We start from the raw sequence: 18,309 nt of genomic DNA, 5'->3' as shown, positions 1-18,309 counted from the left end.
GATTCCAACAATTGTCGTGGAGCCCAGTGGATCAAGGATGGAAATCCTCTGTTTTTTTCAATCTTATTTTTCTTTATTTTGCTACTTAATACTTATAGAACACGACACGTGGACAATTTTAACATCAACTGTCAAGGTTGGGTGAAGATTATTACATCCAATGCGTTGGTCTTAAAGTTGTCTACGTGTCGTGTTCTGTAGGTAACAAAACAAGGAAAAATAAGGATGAGAAAAACAGAGAATTTTTTTTTGTGGACCAAAGCAGTTCAGGGGTCGGGTCGGGTAGAAAACCCGGGACACAAGTGTTCTGATCTGAGACATAGAGCTAGGACCCAATAGATTGCATAATTTGAATTAGGAATATAGGGGCGATCAGAGGAGGTAGCCAATCGTCAACGATAAGTCCAAGAAGTGGGGACAGTTTAGTGGGTTGCATGTGCGTTGCATGATGAGAGCAGTGGAAAACCCGAGGGTAATGTCCTGTTAAAGGGAATTTTACTCTCCCCAGCTTTAACCTTTTACCATACTCGTGGGTCCCACCCACACTCACCAGTCCACCGCTCCTTCATTAATCAAAAGCCCATTAGCCCAAGAACCATCATTAACTACAGCATACTATCAAAACAAGAAAAAGGACCAAAAGTTGAATTGGCCTTCCTCGCGCGCCAAGAGAGAATGGAGGGCCAAGTGATCGAGTCAACCGGAACAGTAAATGGACCGGGTTCGAATCCCGGTCCAGGTCTGTGAGGACTAAAAGTCGTCGACATTTCTGCCAACCCACGAAAGGCACAGATCCCATGAATTTGAGATGGATTTAGAATCTCGGACTATACAGAAACAAAGGCCTTTCTTTTTTTCTTTCCTATTCTTATAATTAAATCTTAAAAAGCATCCGTAATCTAATCGACTACCTTTAATTATGGTATATCGTAAATTGACTTCGCCGCCGGTATTCAAGGAAACAAAACTCCCATGAAACAATGAAACAGAGAAACAGAAACAGAAACAAAAATAAAAACAAAAACAAAAGGCAATGGGTAGTGGAACTAGAAAAGTAGCCATTTTTCTGTTAAAAGATCACTACTAGCGTCTTTCAGAAAGTCTAGGGAGGTGAGATATCTAGTGGTATTTTGTCGAGATTCGAGAGAGAGGATTAGCAGAGGAAGAACATACTCTACATACATCTCTCTCTCTCTCTCTCTCTCTCTCTCTCTCTCTCTCTCTCTCTCTCTCTCAAAAGAATAAAATAAAGGCAAAGCAAAACGACATAAATACAATAATTTATAGAAAGGGAGAGGGATAGATATATTATCGATATCAAGTATGCTAGCAGATAACATTAATAGGAACACATGATGGAGTATCATTCAAGAAGGATGTGAATATCATTTCAGAAAAAATGAAGAGAGAGATAGACATAATGAGTGCTAGCATACTTGATATCGACGGTATACCTAACATTTTTCTTTACAAAAATTATATTTTACAAGCGGAGGAGAAGTTGAGATATTTGGGGGAAACAGTTCCGTCTCTCTCTGTTCACATTCCCCTGTTTTTGTTGTGGGTTTTACCCTTTGATAAAACCCTTTTTAGAATGATTGACAAGCAAGATAGGAATGTAGGCGACGAAGAGAAATTGTGTGAGAGAGAGAGAGAGCTGAGACTTCAGGGGGAGAGGGTCAATTGAGTGAGAGAGGAGGTGGGAAGGGAAGGGAGGTTACCTCTTCTTCTTGGCTCTCATTATCTCTAACCTCTGGATGTCCCCTCAATCACCACCTCCCCCATTTCCTACCTTTCTTTCTTTCTAAAATAATTAGAAAAAACCAAAGCCCTAGCAGCAAAGTTATACACATTATCCTCGTTACTAGTATTTTTATATAATACTCACCATTTCCCCCAAATTGGGCGTTACTAATCTGCTTTCAACAGGAAGAAAACCCGGGTTTTGACAGGCACGCGATCCCCATTCCCCACCCATCTTCTCCCCAAACCAGCCAAGCTTCTGGGGCTTCTACCTTTCACTCTCCTCACCCCCCACTACCTAAATCATCATCCACCATGCTTCCCGACACCTGCATTCTCCTATTTTGTTTCCTAAGTTGCTTTATTCCCTTTATCGGAGCATCTCTGAACCTCACTCTTCCTCATCAACATCCCAACCCCGAAGCTGTTGTTCAAGAAGTTCAAAGGTAAGGCATTGCCAACCACATCGTCATTTCTGTGGTCTGGGCTATTTTTGAGTTCTAATGTCTGTTCTGTACAGGAGAGTGAATGAGTCGATGTCGCGGAGGCAAATGTTGGGGGTTTGGGAGAATGACCAATCGTCGTCGACCTGCCTAACGGGAAACCCCATAGACGACTGCTGGAGATGCGACCCAAACTGGGCAGCTAACCGGCAACGCTTAGCCGATTGCGGGATCGGATTCGGTGCCGCAGCGTTGGGCGGAAAGGGCGGTCAGATCTACGTAGTTACCGACTCATCGGACAATGACGCCGTGAGTCCGAAGCCCGGTACACTCCGGTACGCCGTGATCCAAGAAGAGCCTCTGTGGATCATATTCTCAGGGAATATGCTGATAAGGTTAAAGGAAGAACTGATCTTCAACAGCTTCAAAACAATCGACGGCAGAGGAGCAAACGTCCACATCACGGGCGGTGGATGCATTACACTCCAGTACATTAGCAATGTGATCATCCACAACATCCACGTCCATCACTGCGTCCCATCCGGAAACTCGAACGTGAGGTCTAGCCCCACACATTACGGATACCGGACGTTATCGGACGGCGACGGCATCTCCATCTTCGGGTCTAGGAACTTATGGATCGATCACTGCTCGCTTTCTTACTGCAGGGACGGTCTGATCGATGCGATCATGGGGTCCACTGGTATTACCATTTCAAACAATTACTTCGCGCATCACGACGAGGTGATGTTGCTGGGACACAGTGACAGCTATTCTCCAGACACTGGAATGCAGGTCACTATAGCGTTTAACCACTTTGGGGAAGCGCTGGTGCAGAGGATGCCTAGGTGTCGACGTGGATACTTCCACGTAGTAAATAACGATTTTACACAGTGGGAGATGTATGCCATTGGTGGAAGTGCTAATCCCACCATCAACAGCCAGGGTAACCGTTACACTGCGCCCACTGACCCCAACGCCAAAGAGGTATGTATTAATTGATTCGTTCGTTTTTTGGACGGGCTGGGCCAGAGTGGAGTTAGTTTATTTTTAATGGGACTGGCAGGTGACAAAGAGAGTGGACACAAACGAGAAGGACTGGGTGGACTGGAACTGGAGGACGGACGGGGATATATTGGTGAACGGGGCGTTCTTTGTACCATCAGGGGAAGGGTTAGGAGCGAAGTACGCGCTGGCGTCTAGCGTGGAGCCTAAATCGGCTGCACTGATTGACCAGCTTACCATGAATGCTGGCGTCTTAGGTGGCTCCAGGTACACTACACTTCACTCCACGCTGTCCCGTCTTCCTTTTTCATAATTTCCAGCTCAAATGCTTTTGGAAATTGGAATGAGGGAGGGCATTTCCGTCTTTTAAAAAATATAATGTTCCTCCACTAAAACCAGCTTTTCCTTTAGGTTTAGATTTAGATTTAGAGGGAATCTCATTACTTTAGATCTGCCGTAGCCTTAGCTTTTTTTCAGAAAGGTGAAGGGTGGGGGAAGGGGTGGCTTTTCTCAAAATTTTGGTTTACAAATTGAAGGATTAAAGTTTTTTGGGTGGGCCGTAGGGGCTGTTTTGCATGCTCTCGGCCAATAAGAGCACATGGGGAGGCATCAATCAGGGGTGTTCTGGTTATTTTGCATCTGTGTCTAGTGCAGCCCCTAACCCACTTGGAAAACACTCTCCAAAAGTGATTCTCTGTCCGAGAGAATGGTCTACGCCAGTATTTTCTGTGTCCATCTCTCCTTTCAAAATAAGGAGTAGAGGTGTCTTTTCATAGAAAGGGGCCACGCTCCTGATCCATCAAACCATACATGGTAGTAGATATAAAGATGGTGCGCGGCTCGGGCGGTGTTCTTGTTTTATTTGGCCAAGAGGGAAAAAAAATAGGGATTCTCATGGGAAAGTGACTCAGTTTAATCGGGCAAAGTTTTTTATCCGGAGTAGCCCTTGCACCACATTCATAGAGGCATAAAATGACCAATCTTACCCCTCGATTTAAATGAATGGCAAGACAAAGCTACCTGGCATGTACCCCTTGTGAAATGACACTCCCACCTTTATTTAACACAATAAGTTCATCCCTGTTGATGCTTATACTCGGGCTTCTTTTCATTGGCTCCATGTTAATATAGGAGCCACACAATCGGAGAGCATTCTTTTCCCTATTAAGCCTATCATTATTTTATTTCCCTTGGTAACATGATGGGCTTGGATGATATTTATCAAATTTCTACCTGGGTTGGCATATATTCTGACACCAGCCCAAATTAATTTTAGATCCCAATGTTCGGCACAGGCTGGGGGATGTGGCTCCTCTCTTTAACGCGTATTGCCGAGATCGACTTATAATTACCTGAGCAAATATCACGTAGTGAAGCGATTATTCAACTGTTTGAGATAGACATAGAAAATGAAATATTATGTGGCGCTCAGATAATTATGAGCGTGAAAGGCGCTAAAAGAGGAGTCGAATCCCAAAGGGAGGGGCATCCCATCCCATCAACAGAGGAAAGGACCCTACGTATCAAGGATTGTGGTGTTTGTATCTATGTCCAGTAGCTCCCCTCCTGCCATGAACCGTAACCCGCTCAATAATTAGTGGGTTCTCTATAGTACGCCCTTTTTTGATTCACAAAGTGGGCGTGGGCTGTGGGGCCACTGTAGGCCATTCTTTTTTAATGGTTCCAACGGTCATGTGATTAGCATATTAGCAGATGCTTTTGAGTTTATTTAAGAGACTACTTACTGCAGGGTTGGTGTGGAGTGGTGCGGACTTTTTTGGCGAAGAATAATTTATAATTTTTTCTTTGGTTGGATTGGAATGTGACAGGGATAACAGTGCGAGCATATCATACCCGGGATACAGCAATGGTGGGTCCGGCAGCGGCGGTACAGGAATTTTGACCGGCGATGGAGGTGGTGGTGACATGGGCTACTTTGGGACGATGTTCGGGAGCAGCGCACCTCGATCGCCATCACCCTCACCTTTATTGTCTTCTCTATTTATTATTATTCCTTCTTTATTATTCATCTTGTATTTCTCTACCACCTCCCATTTCTTCCATATTCCATTATCCCCCTCCTCACTCTCTTCACTACTATAGCTAAGAGCTTACAAAATGAAAGAAAACAAATTACCAAAAAGAAAAAAAAAATTCAGAATTCAATCCTTTTTCTTTTGCTACTAAGTAGGGAATAGAAGGGGTGGGGACTGGATGTGGAACTGGAGTCTCGAGACCGAAATCTCTCGGGTGCAAGTGCTCTACTGCAGTATGTGCCAATCAACTGCACTCAACAGAATTTGATCCATTTAATTATTCTCCACCTGATCATTAATTTTGACAATGACCCCCTCTCGTAGATGGATGATGGATCTCATCTTATTGAGAAAATGGTTGTTTTCTCAATATGGTATGATATCGATATTTAAGAGAAAATGGTTTGATATGTATGTACTGAATATTGAATATCGCATCAAATTAGATACAAAATTTTAAATGTGTATATACATAAAAGAAAAAACTGACAATATCGTATCAAAATCATATCATATCAAATAATAATTGTATTGAAACTGTTCCGAGCTGGTACGGTATTGGTATTGAAATGTCTTTTTTTTCTTCATAAGGAATGGAATCAATATTGACTCTTGAGTCTTGACACACCATATCATATCACCAAACTGAATTGACACTCTTATTAGCATGGAATAAGAGCCCGTTTGGTATCGTTTCTGGAACACGTTTCGTGTCAAAAACGAAAATTTCAATTTCTGTGTTAAAATGCAGTTTTTAAAAGAAAAAATGGTGTTTCAAAATTTCAGATTTTTATTGGGAATGATAATTTTTTTTTTTTTGTAAAATGGAACGAAACTGGGAAGATTGAACTCCAAATTCCAATCTCGTTTTTTTAGTTTTTTTTTTTTATTTTTTTTATTATTTTTATTTTTTCACTTTTTGTTCCGAAAAAATAGAAACAGACCATAAGTGCATTAAACAGAAGATTCTGTTTTTTCTTTCTAATAGAACAAAAAAACTCCAAAAACGTTTTTTTAGAACGATACCGAATGGAGCTTAAGTCAATTCTTGTTTGGATTCACAAATGCCCTCCTAGGTTTTCATATTTTCCAAAGTACCCTTGGATTTTTCATTTTTCTGGCTGAGCTACATCCCAGACAGCAACTAAATTTTGTCACTTACAAAGTATGTTAAGCTTAGGGACCTTTATGGTGGTGGGTCTACTCCATCACGAGTCATGTTCCTGTATGAGCCTTTCACATTAACACCTAAACTCATATGACATAGAGATCTGGGTGCCTCCCTACTTTATGAACCTTTTAGGAAATGAGATAGTGAAGCCATGAATGATCTATCCTCTCCACCACCCAATCCCCAAACCCAAATTAGTAGAAGAATATGAAGAAGAAGAAGAAGAAGAAAGAATCTATGATGTGTAAGTTAAGGTAACTGAGTTGGCAAAGGTTGTTTCTTTTGCCGTCCTCCTTGGACTTGGAAGCCTTTGCCTTTGCTTTCTACCTCATCTCCTCTACTTTACACTAAAATCTAACTACTTGTTTCATATACATTGATATATAAATATTTCATAACATGGTATGTCGAGGAACCACCACTCAAACTCACTTTGCTTAGCCATTAAATTTCTGCTATTTTATTCTGTTTTGGAAACATTTTTAAGCTAAAAAGAAAAAGAAGAATGGAAAGAAACAAAAAAGGAATGCTAACACGATGTGCCTGTGAATTTGAAGACCACTCATCTACATCAATAGATTTAGAAATCAACTCACACCGCCGGAGAAAAAAAAGGGAAAAAAGGATTGTATACAATCTATTCCTTGGATATGACTAATCCAAGGAATAGACTATAAAGTCTTTTTTTTCGGTGGTATAAGTTGATATCCAAATCTATTGACGTAGGTGAGTGGTTTTCAAATTCACAGTGTCTTATCATGTATTTACTTTTTTTCATCATTACGTAGAGGTGACAAAGTCTTTCAAGCTAAAGCTTATGGATGGTGACATGGATAAAAAGTCCATACAACTTGAATGCAAACAAATTTGCCACCAACTGAAATAACATATAACATTCAGCTAATACAAAATAGGAACAAACTTTTATGTCTGAGAACAGTCCTTGCGCCACAGACATATGGGGTGCAAAATGACCACTGTGCCCCTCTTAGGCTCGTGTGCCTTTGTGTCTGGAAGCAAAGGACATCCATCTAGTTGAATTTGTTTTTGTGTTTCAGGACTTTTCCAAATTTCAGTTTGTCATGTGTAGTCCTTTTTTGTTCAATTTTATATTTAATATACATGATCTTTTAGTGGAAAAAAAAAAAAAAAACATCTTTATGGGGCTCAAATATTTTGCATCACTCAAACCCTTAATCATCAGCTTGTATCAAGCCTTTATTGACATTTGGCAATCCAAGTGGCATCCAAATTGCCCCAACTCATCAATTTGAGATAACTTCATACATCTAATGGTCCAATTGTCAAAAATAAGGCTTGACATGTCTCTTTACCTTTAAAAAAAAAAAATTCTCCTAATTACAATCAATGTTTTAATCCTTATTCATTTAGACTTTTTATCTTAAATGAAATATGGGAAATGGTTTCCACAATGCTAGTGTGGAGGAATCTCTCATGTCACCTACACCAATGGTATCATATTAATGAGATCCACATGATCATGGATAGAAAGAGAAAATAATTAAGAAAAAAAAACCCCCCTCTCATATAAGAAGGTGATTGTACATTGATATCTTGAAAAACCTTTTTCCTTGAGGCTGCATTTGGTTGCAAGGGAATTGGAAAGGGAAAGGAAGTGAAGGGAAGGAAAGGGAAGGGAAGGGAAGGAATTTTTTTTCCCCTTTTGAGTCGTTTGGTTGCAACAGAAGTGAAGTGAAATTAATTTACCGGAGTTGTTTGGTTGGATGTAAAATTGATGTAAAATTTTAAAAAACTTGCAATCCAACCAAACTTGCTAAATTGTAACCAGTTACACCCCTTGTGATTAGGTGGGAATGTAAAGGGTGGTATTATTTAACCGTCTTACAACCCTTGTTATTAGGCGGTAGTAGGGGTAAGGTTGCATATAGACCCAACTGTAGTGGGAGTCTCGTGTACTCACTTGCTATTTTATATACTTACCGGTAGTAGCAGAAATATAAAACCTACACTTAAAACCTGATATATAAATTATGACCAATTCTGATTAACTTGAGTCTCTGTTTCTTTAGTTTAGGCTAAAGTTTTTTGGGTAACTCTTTGATAAGTTGGGGGGAGTTTTTGGTTTTGAAACTTAAAAATTAAGAGTTTCACCTCTTGACTTCTTCTCTAAGCAATTGTGGGGAAGCAATTTAAGCACTCCCCAGCCTCCTTGCATCATATGTTTTATAAGAAAGACCAGTTCTACCACTGTAAAATTGCAGCGCGTGTATGAAGGATGTTCCATCCATACTTGTAAATGGCTAACCCATTTATTCTACCATGTTTTTCAACTCAATATTAGTCTCTTCCACCTTCAATTTCTTGTTAATAAAGAAAACAACGTCAATATGTTAGGCTATGGTTAATTTGCTCTGCATTTTCTAGAGTCGTCTGTGTAGGTTGCATTTGTAATCCCGATTACTACACAGACCTATTGTCAAACAAGTGTAGAGCATACCCCAAAACAAAAACGATATATATAGGAAGTAAGAATTTCATCTCTTCTAATCCAAGTATATTCGATCCTTTCTCTTTATGGTCAGTCACTATTTGAAATTTGGATTAAAAGAAAACAACATAGAAAGATTGGTATAGATGAAAATAGAATGCCTCAAAGCTTCATACCAGAAGAAACCCACCCCAGCCTAGATTAATATGATCAAAGAATCAGAATTCAGTTTTCTGAGTTGTGACCTGAATAAAATTCGAGATTGACACAAGAAATTCTGGTTATGAGTGCGGGCGGCAATGCAACTTTCAGGTCAAAGGAGCAAAACTTCCAGTGAGAGTTTATTGCTTGCGCTTACGCTTACGCACCCACCCTGTTGTCTCTTCAAGGCCTGTAATGGTTGTCGGTTCCTTATGGAGTCTTCTTAGATGACTGACAACTTTCTCCTTTGTCGTCCTTGAAATTCAACTTCATTTGAAGCACATCTGTTGCCTATGGCTCTGAGTGAAGAGAGAGAGATCGTCTAAGATGAGAGTTGCAAGCAAGGTGAGACAGAGAGATCGTCTACCATGAGCGGGGTGAGAGTCACAAGCAAGGAGAGAGAGAGAGAGAGAGAGATCGTGAGAGTAGGGTTTTATTTTTTCTTCCTATTTTGGTGGGAAAATAAGAAGGGAAATTTTAATGGATAAGTGAAATTATTTTTATATGTAAAATATATTTTCCTTGCAATCAAACATCTAAAATTTATTTCCTTTGCGAAAAAAATTCCACTTTACATAAAAAATTTGCATTCCTCTTACAACCAAACAGAGCCTGAATATATTTATGGGCAGAGATATTTATACACTAATCTTATATATTGACATTATATACGTTAGAGAGGAAAATTTCATTATCGATGGATATCAGAGCATACAAGAGAGGAGCTCACAATATTAATGTTGACAGAGAAAAAAGATAATCTAAGAGTTGAGGCATATATTTATGCGTTCGTTTGCTATTTACAAGTTCTTGTGCTTTATTGGATTCACAATGATAACCCAAGGGGACAGTGCAGTTGGTGAGTAATGAACTTGATATAAACCATAAACTCGGACATCTTAAGGTTGACTCCCACTAGGCACACCTTGGACCATTCATACGAGGTGTTTAGTGCTCTTCACTACTTTTCGTGAAAGTTGAATGAAAAACCTGAATATCTGTCATTAGCACAAAAAAAAAAAAAAAAAAAAAAAAAAAAAAATTCACACATGATAAGCCAAAAATGCATGGTTACCATATTCTTTCAAAATGTAAAACCTTATCTATTTTAAAAACAGAAAAAAAAAATAATAATAAATGTCGAAATAAGAGAGTGCATGGAACATGTTCTAGCCCAAATGATATGCCCAAGTGCCCAACAACCAAGTGAAGTGAATGATTGTAGAGTTGATGAGTCAAAGTAGTGGGCTTCAGAGCTAAGGCCTATGCTTCACCAGCAGCATCTTTGTAGGTAATCCAAATACTCTTACCAAACCAATAATATTACTCCCTTGCTTACGTAGTTGATTGTGATGACTCAACCGATGGTCTCTTTCTCTTTCTTCAGTTCCTTACAGCTGTGTTTTCTATTCTCTCTCTTTCTTTTCTTCTGATATCAATAAGGCTTTTACCAAAAAAAAAAATGATATCAACGTAAGGTTTAGCTCAATTGGCAAAGACCAACATTTCATAATTAAAAGATCACCAATGAAAGAGTAGGAAATGATACACTTAAGAATAGTTACATTTTATATGAGGAGAGAGAAAGTCACTGGACCCCATGGTTCATTATCTGAGAAAAGGTGAGATGGACACTCATGAAGATTTTTTCCACAAAAAAACATACCCATTTTTAAAGCAACATTTTAATAATTAAACACTTGATTTACATTTGACATTATTTTAAGAGACAAGGTTCTGTGAGCATCTTTAGTCTCCGTCTCTCTCCTGCTCACATGAAATGACGTTTATTATCCTCGGATATATGACGCTATTTCGTAGCACCTCATTGATGCACTTCCATATTGTTTTTCTTGAACAAGGTTATCACATCAAGCATGGCCAATGATCTGTGCTTTTAACACAAAACCTCCTCCTAGTAAGTCAATGATGCCTCGAACATGCTTTCCTGAAGTTTAAAAGTTGAAAAAACCCGTTCAGTAAATATTTCATAGCTTAGGTAGGTTTGGTGTTTAAGCACCTGCTATGGCATTAGACATTTTTATTTCCATTTATAAATACCCCTCTATGCATTCTAAATGATAGGAAATGAAACATGTGTCATTGTCACCTGCACCGGACCTTACGTGCAAGTGATCCATCCCTTCTTTAAGTTTACCCTCATGGCATGGCAATGTATTAGTGTGAGGAAAAGTCACTATTCGAAAAATCATGACTTTAATCCACCTAAAAGCTCCTGGATGCAAAATTAGAATTAAAAGGGAAGGGGGGAGGGATGGTTTTCCTTGAGCCATGGTGAAGGAGAAATCCCTCTACCAATGGCCTTCATTGATGTAGGATAAGTGCGAAGGTTAAGCGTATTTTGGACCTCTAACAGATAGGGGGTAATAATGATCCTAAATTCTTGGGTTGTGTGTTTTCTTTACTTGGGTGAAAAAAATTATCCGTCAAAGAGATTTTATTAGGAGAGGTTTCTCCATGCTACTAATGTGGGGGAAGAATTTGTATGCCACACCAATGGTTGTTCTCAAAAAGGTATCATCCATGTGGAGCCAACATTTTCAAAACAAGCTATTGAAAAGAAACTAATTAAAAAATGCATGTGAGAAGGAAACTGCACACTAGTAGCATGGCTTTCTTTTTCCCTTTGAAAAAGAAATTTCCATTTTAGATTAGCTTTTACCGAGAAGCAACCGAAAGCTTGATGTCATGAGGAGAAGTTATGATCTAGCAACTCTGTTTGGTTGCAAGAGACATTAAAGGGCAGGAAAGGGGATGTGTTTTTTTTTTTCTTTTCTAATCATTATCTAACTTGATTGTATAAAATACGGAATGATTTGGTGTTACAGATACAATCACATAGGGTATTGGTTATAAAAGTTCTTTTTGAAGTTTAAAATTTTCACTTCCATTCAAACATAGCCCAAGGTATTTAGATGCAAAATAAAGTGATTTTTTTATGACCAAATAAAGAATGATTTAAAGTTAGTAACATAATCATGTGGGGTAACATAAAATTTCATTTTTAGGTTTGAAAATTTCACTTCCCTCCCCTTTAGTTTCCTTGTAACCAAATGGAGCCAGCAAGTGTGGGATTATTCAGCATTTAGTTTTGTGAATTTTTATGACTCTGTTTGGAGTTTGTTGGGGGGCTGTGGAGAATACATAATGCATTTTTGGGAGCATATAACAATCTGGTTTGGGCTGGGCTGGCCCAAACACTAGTTCTCAGACTGGGCCTCAGCTTAGTGATTGTCAAATGAGCCCAGCATTATCAAAGGATAGAACAATGTTGGGCCGAATGAGGGCCCATGTTTAAGTCCATAGAGGGTTTGGTCGGGAACATATGAGTCCAACGTTGGATTGGGGCGAGGGGATGTGATAAAGGGACAAGAAGGGCAATGAGTGCTAATTGAACTCGGTCTTGACCCGATTCGTGCATGAGTCGCTCACATGGGGCAAGCATAGACCTACTAGGATTAGTAACTCTAACTGGTCAGATCTCTATAAATAAGAGGTTTGGCCACATCAAGTGGACTTTTGATCTAATCTCAAAAGCCCTGTCTCTCTCTCTCCCAATTGAGAGTATGTGTCTCTAAGGATCTCTATTGCTATCCTTGAACTTTGAGGGTGAAACTTTGCCTAGCAAGATCGTCGCAAACCTTTGTTGATCTTTAGGATTCGTCCAAGGATGATGTATACAACAACTAGATCTATTCCGCTGCGAGGAAAGCGTCATTGAGGTAACTCTAGATCTCTGTTGTTTCCATTATCTTTCAGTGAGGGTAGAAAGATTATTTAAAACTTACATGAACAAAGGGAAAAGAGTGAGTGATGAATGATCAAAGTCTTCATGTGAGATTTCAAAGAACCTTATTGCCTCCCCCAGAATTATCCAAACATTCATTTTAATAATGTAACCAAACTATTTTTAATGACTGACGACAACTCTTCCTCTTCAAACAGATCAATCTAAGCTACTGACTTCATAACTAATGTTTGAGATAGATAGATATAGATAGGTTGATTATGTCATTGCCTGATAGGTTTTGGTACCAAATTTATCCTCTCACAATTATTTTTTCAAATGGTAAGGATAAGGGTTTATATATATATATATATATATATATTTATTGTTTATTTGAATCCATGCACCCTCCCTCCTCAAATCCTAGTTGCCAAATCAAATACAGTATCTTCTTCTTTGTGTTTCTTACTAGCATTTCTTATAAGACCTCCATACGTTTGTTCTAGCCGAAGAGTATATTTGCCATGTCAAAATCATATTTACAGTACAGTACATCATGTTTGTACATTAGGAGTATGGATCATTGGATCTCTGATGAACAAAAGGATTCCAAATATGATATTTCAATTTGGTTAACTCTTAAAGATCCATTCACCATAAGTAACAGATTTTTTCATGTTCTTGCAAGTTGAAGATGATAGTGCCTATTGAGTTCAACTCTTTTTACCTCCTTGAGGCCACTCACACTGGGGTGTTAGTTATTTTCACTGCTTTCAATGAAAGTTGAATGGTTCTCATTCAACCCAATATAACCCGGTCCATGTGATTGTGGGGTCAATGTAGACCCACGGGACTAGTCAGGCCGAAGGTCTAGATATCCCTGGTTTGCAAAAAAAAAAAGAAGAAGATGATAGCGCCTGCTTAGTTAATTTGTAAAATCTGCAAAACTGGACCTAAGAAATCTTACTAAACTATGGATCCTTTCTACCAAATACTTAACTTTGAAATCTTACCCAACATGAGTAGCAGCTTTTTATATGTTCTTGCAAGTTCTCTTTTTTCTTTTTTTAGGTTAAGGAAGTTAAAGATGATGGTGCCTAGCTTAGATTGTAAAATCTGCACACACTGATACAATGGATCTAACTTTGAAATCTTACCCACTAAACTATGGATCCTTTCTACCAAATATTTAACCTGGACTCTCATACCACTTCTAGATTTTTTCTAATATGTGTCACTTATTATGAGGTCTTGAAGGCTAGTGAGTTGCTCACTTCCGACGCTACTATTATATCTAAATGCTCCAATGACTATAAAACTCTCTCAGGATATCTACCAACTCAAATTAAGAAGCATTTCTCTTATAATATTAATTATCAGATTGATATACCTTTTCTGAACACCACCACCACCACCTTTGCTCTATCTAAAAGCATTAGGTTGTAGGGTGACCCACTAAATAATGTGATCAGTGGATTATTTAAAATTATCCATTTAGTTAGTCCACCTGTCTGTCATGCTCTTCTTTAGCATTAACCACTTTTCCTGTCGCACCAATGGTAGACCAAATTTTTGTGGTCTACCCAGATTAGGGTTTGGTTCTCATGATGTAGCTAGCTAGGTCTTCAATGGGCAAAGGGTTCACTGAGAATCAACCCAGTTCCAACTGACTAATTCCAACCAGACCATGAAAAGGCATGTGGGTTGGGTCAAGAATTGCTAAACCTAGACAGTGAGAGGCTTCATATTGGTCACTTATAAATTAGCAATCATTTCACATGTGCATGAGTGAAAGGTCCAAGGAAGGTATAACTATACATTTGAATTGAGATAAAAATTGTGTATGACCTAAACTAAATCCATATAGTCCAATCAGCACAAAACAGGTTGTTTCCACTTTTGGCTCAAATGATATGTTATAAGATATTTGATATAATTTCTTGCTTTTCATTATTATACAATCATCTGGAACAAGTGCTGTTGCAGCTGCCAGAGATTGCTTAATCCTCTCCTTCACTTTAGAGTATTCCTTCTGATGGCCATCACAAAAGGAAAAGAGAAGGCAAAAGCAGAAGCTTTAGTGAGGAAACCAGAAGTAGACCTTCCAAGTGTCAAAGAGCTTCTCTGTTAACATTGGAATAGAGTTGTTTCATTGCCACTCAAATGAAAAGTTCAGGAAGAAAATCCAAAAACAAAGGAGGTAAAAATATATAAGTATGTACATTAAACTTTTAAATGGTCATTCTGGGTTACACAGACATTTATGTACATGTTTATATTACAAACTAAAGGTTCTATTCTATCTTCGCTCTTCACTTTTCACTTTTCACTAATTAAAAGGGTCCCCTGCTCTCTACATTTCATTTTTTAAGTTCTTATAGTCCACATCCCAGAGGGAGTCAAAGCAATGGGCTGATACATCAGTTTCATTTTCGGAAATCCATGTAGGATAACAGAACAAAGGATCCAAAATACTGCCCTCTTCACCATGTATCATTACTGTTTGATTGTCTGAGATCCCTGATATCCAATCTGTTAAATGGGTTTCATATGGTGAACTAGCAAATGCATTGTCTGATAATGTAAAGATATCAGTTGAGTCCTCTGACATCCCCAATTTATTCTCCATAACAGAGCTGTCATCCTCAAAGCTCCATGTCTTGGTTATTTGATCACCTTCTTGGGTTAAGAAATCTTGGGGTGTAGGTGCAACAATCCGTATCTCTTTCTGCAAGTTTTCTGTCCAGTCAAAGGGACAAACTTTAATGATGTCAAACATGATCAATGGCAACAAGATGAACAGAGGGAGAAGGTAATGCACCTTGTTCTTGGGCAAGTGTTGTCTTTCTCAGATGACTTCTCCAGTAGTTCTTAACCTCGTTATCAGTTCTTCCTGGCAGCTTCCGAGCAATCTTTGACCACCTAAAAGTTAGATGCATTGATAAGAGTTGTGTTAGATTATTTACTAGGTGTGCTGCTAAAAACTATCAAATGATCACTCTAAATGATAAGTGATAAACCCATTTTGTGTCAGTCATGGGTTACACAAGACAAAGTGGAACAGAACAGTTCCACATAGTGTATAACAATTTGGATTCTGATCCGAACATTTAGACTAAGGCTCTAAAGGATGTAGACATCATAAAATGGTTTGAAGCAATGTGCTCTGAAATAAACTGAATGCATTCTAACATTTTGGCTTACTTGTTTCCCCAACGTTGGTGAAGGTGAAGAATAATGCGCTCTTCTTCAGCACTAATTCGACCATGCTTAAGGTCAGGTCGGAGATAGTTCAGCCAACGCAACCTGCAACTCTTGCCACTCCTTCTAAGGCCTGCAAGGCAGCAATTACTGCATCACAATCCTATCACTTGTTAGTATTACCTTCCTTCCCCACATCACAATACCTGATGCTTTAGCTATGGAATCCCACCGCCGCTGTCCAAAAATGGTTACGAAGGTCACTAACAACTCATCTTCCTCTTCAAGCCAAGCACCCTTACGCAATGTTTCATCTTGAGTGGTACTTTTATAAGCCATCATTATTTCACAAGAAACACAAAAGAGTTGATACCTTATATAAGGAAACAAAGTGAGTTACCAAAAGTGGGGAGAGAAAAGGAAGGTATGGGACTTGGGAGGAGGAAACTTAAAAATTGACATGGCACCATAGGTGGAAAACACTAGATTGTGGGAGCTCCACCACTGGCATATTTGTATTCCTGTTCATGAGATTTCAATTGGGTCATCGTTAATCATTGTCAATATTTATATTCCTTTAAGGATAGCTGAAGATGTACATCAGTAAGCAACAGCAGTTGGGTTTTTATTTTCAGACATTGTCTATCTTGCATTACAAACATTCTCTACTAAATATCTCCTAGTCTTGCACCTCTGCTGTAGAAGCCTCATACTTTGAAGTTTACAGTAAGGAGGGAAGATAAGAAGGGGAAAAAGAAGGTAGTAGAAGTAGTTCTACCATTATCACAGCTCAATGTCAACTATAACTAAATCTAATATTAGTAAATTGCTAAGGTTATCCTTAAAACAGCAATTGGCACTGGTTCTGTTAATGGATGGTTTTGTCCTTTTCTCAGTAAAGGTGTTTTAACTACCCATATGAGACTTAGAATTTAGCCTAGATTTAAAATGTTCTTGTGGAAAGTTATAATGGGCGGTTTAACTACTAAAGATAGAATTGCTAATGTATTGAAAATTAATACTACTTGTCCTCTGTGTAAAATTTAGAATGAGTCTATATGGCATCTATTCTTATCCTGCACTTTTTCGAAAACATATTTGGATTGCGAGGCCATTGGGAATACGCATATAGTACCTCCGATCTTCATCTGTTTTTGACTTTTTTTAAACATTCATAAGTTTGCACTCTTCGATCTTGTTTCAAGCTAATACGCATCGTTTGTTATCCATGCCGCTATCACTATGTATTTTATTTGGGTAAATCATAATAAATGTATTTTTCAAAAATTTAATTCCTCTACAAATGGCTGATCTTGCATTGACTAATGAACCTTCTTCCAAATAATTACCATCTGTGGATCATCCAACTTGAATATGTTTTATTGCGTTGAGTTATGGATATGCAGTCAATTGACACAAAAAGTCACAAGCATCATGCAAGAACTGTTCTAAGCGCTGGAAAGAGGGTACTGGAAAATAGAAGTGTGAGTTGATAGTTGTGATCACTTTTACTGGTTGAATCAAGATGGTCAAAAGGATTGGCTGTGGTATATGTTTTAAAGGATTGGCTGTGATAGCAGTTTTAAGTTTTTGTTTACAATTTCATCTTTCTTTTCAATGTTGGGATGGTGATGGATATTTAAAGCTCGTCATATGATAATTCTGTAACTAGGTCGGCAGGTAAGGCAAATGGATTTAAGATATCCACTGAAATAAAAAATTGGACACTGCCCTATAAACATGAACACGTTAAGCTCTTGAAGTTCCAATTGAACCATCCATATATTGGCCATGACTAAGGGAAGAAGGAAGACTCGAGTGGTGGGTTAATTTATGACAACCTCACTGGCATGCGTTCTAGGCATCAATTAGTCTCTCCCATGCATGGTTTCAAGTATCTGTCTCGTATCGGTCGTATCAAATCAATATCCACTGAGACCGATTCCTGATCCCTGATCGATCCGAATCAGTTATCCGTATCATTTCAGGGGTAAAACAGTAAAAAATTAGTATTTTTATGAAAAAAGAATGGCAAAATCGACCGATACACACCAATCAAATCGGTATGCCCTATTTGTGCCGTGACACAAGGTCAGTATTGGAGTCTGAACCAGGCCATTGGCAGACAGGCATTCTTCACAAGCAAATTTGATGCATATTTGCTAAAATGTTCCAAAAGCCCTGACCAGATAAAGTTGAATTTAACGAATCAAAATCAGGAGGGCAACAATGATGCCAATCATTAAGATTAAATGCATGAAACCCGGCAAGTTCTTGGAGGTAATAGTTTT

At 38.6% G+C, this 18,309-nt stretch overlaps 2 protein-coding genes across 2 annotated transcripts; one reads left to right on the top strand and one right to left on the bottom strand.

Annotated features, from left to right (window-relative positions):
• Positions 1–1,514: 1,514 nt before the first annotated feature.
• LOC122069475 (probable pectate lyase 12) lies at positions 1,515–5,357 on the top strand. The gene is made up of 4 exons (XM_042633497.1): positions 1,515–2,189; positions 2,264–3,173; positions 3,253–3,458; positions 5,021–5,357. The coding sequence occupies exons 1-4, from the start codon at positions 2,059–2,061 to the stop codon at positions 5,292–5,294; spliced, it is 1,521 nt and encodes a 506-aa protein (XP_042489431.1). The 5' UTR covers positions 1,515–2,058; the 3' UTR covers positions 5,295–5,357.
• Positions 5,358–15,059: 9,702 nt separating this feature from the next.
• On the bottom strand, positions 15,060–16,571 carry LOC122090230 (transcription factor MYB27-like). The gene is made up of 4 exons (XM_042660046.1): positions 16,225–16,571; positions 16,022–16,151; positions 15,639–15,739; positions 15,060–15,556 (listed from the first exon to the last, which is right to left on the bottom strand). Exons 1-4 carry the CDS (start codon positions 16,358–16,360, stop codon positions 15,171–15,173), a joined length of 753 nt encoding a protein of 250 aa, XP_042515980.1. The 5' UTR covers positions 16,361–16,571; the 3' UTR covers positions 15,060–15,170.
• Between the last annotated feature and the right edge of the window lie 1,738 nt (positions 16,572–18,309).

The sequence above is a fragment of the Macadamia integrifolia genome, chromosome 2 (assembly GCF_013358625.1).
Source record: "Macadamia integrifolia cultivar HAES 741 chromosome 2, SCU_Mint_v3, whole genome shotgun sequence".
In the NCBI taxonomy this organism is placed as follows: Eukaryota; Viridiplantae; Streptophyta; class Magnoliopsida; order Proteales; family Proteaceae; genus Macadamia; species Macadamia integrifolia.
The sequence above is the reverse complement of the archived record's forward strand: the minus strand, read 5'-3'. Positions and strand labels throughout refer to the sequence as shown.

Coding starts and splice junctions, on each gene's coding strand:
- LOC122090230 (XM_042660046.1), bottom strand. CDS start 16,360: ATGATGGCTTATAAAAGTACCACTCAAGATGAAACATTGCGTAAGGGT. Junction 16,152..16,224: donor TTCCATAGCTAAAGCATCAG/GTATTGTGATGT, acceptor GCTGCCTTGCAG/GCCTTAGAAGGAGTGGCAAG. Junction 15,740..16,021: donor CACCAACGTTGGGGAAACAA/GTAAGCCAAAAT, acceptor TCTAACTTTTAG/GTGGTCAAAGATTGCTCGGA.
- LOC122069475 (XM_042633497.1), top strand. CDS start 2,059: ATGCTTCCCGACACCTGCATTCTCCTATTTTGTTTCCTAAGTTGCTTT. Junction 3,174..3,252: donor CTGACCCCAACGCCAAAGAG/GTATGTATTAAT, acceptor TGGGACTGGCAG/GTGACAAAGAGAGTGGACAC. Junction 3,459..5,020: donor GGCGTCTTAGGTGGCTCCAG/GTACACTACACT, acceptor GGAATGTGACAG/GGATAACAGTGCGAGCATAT.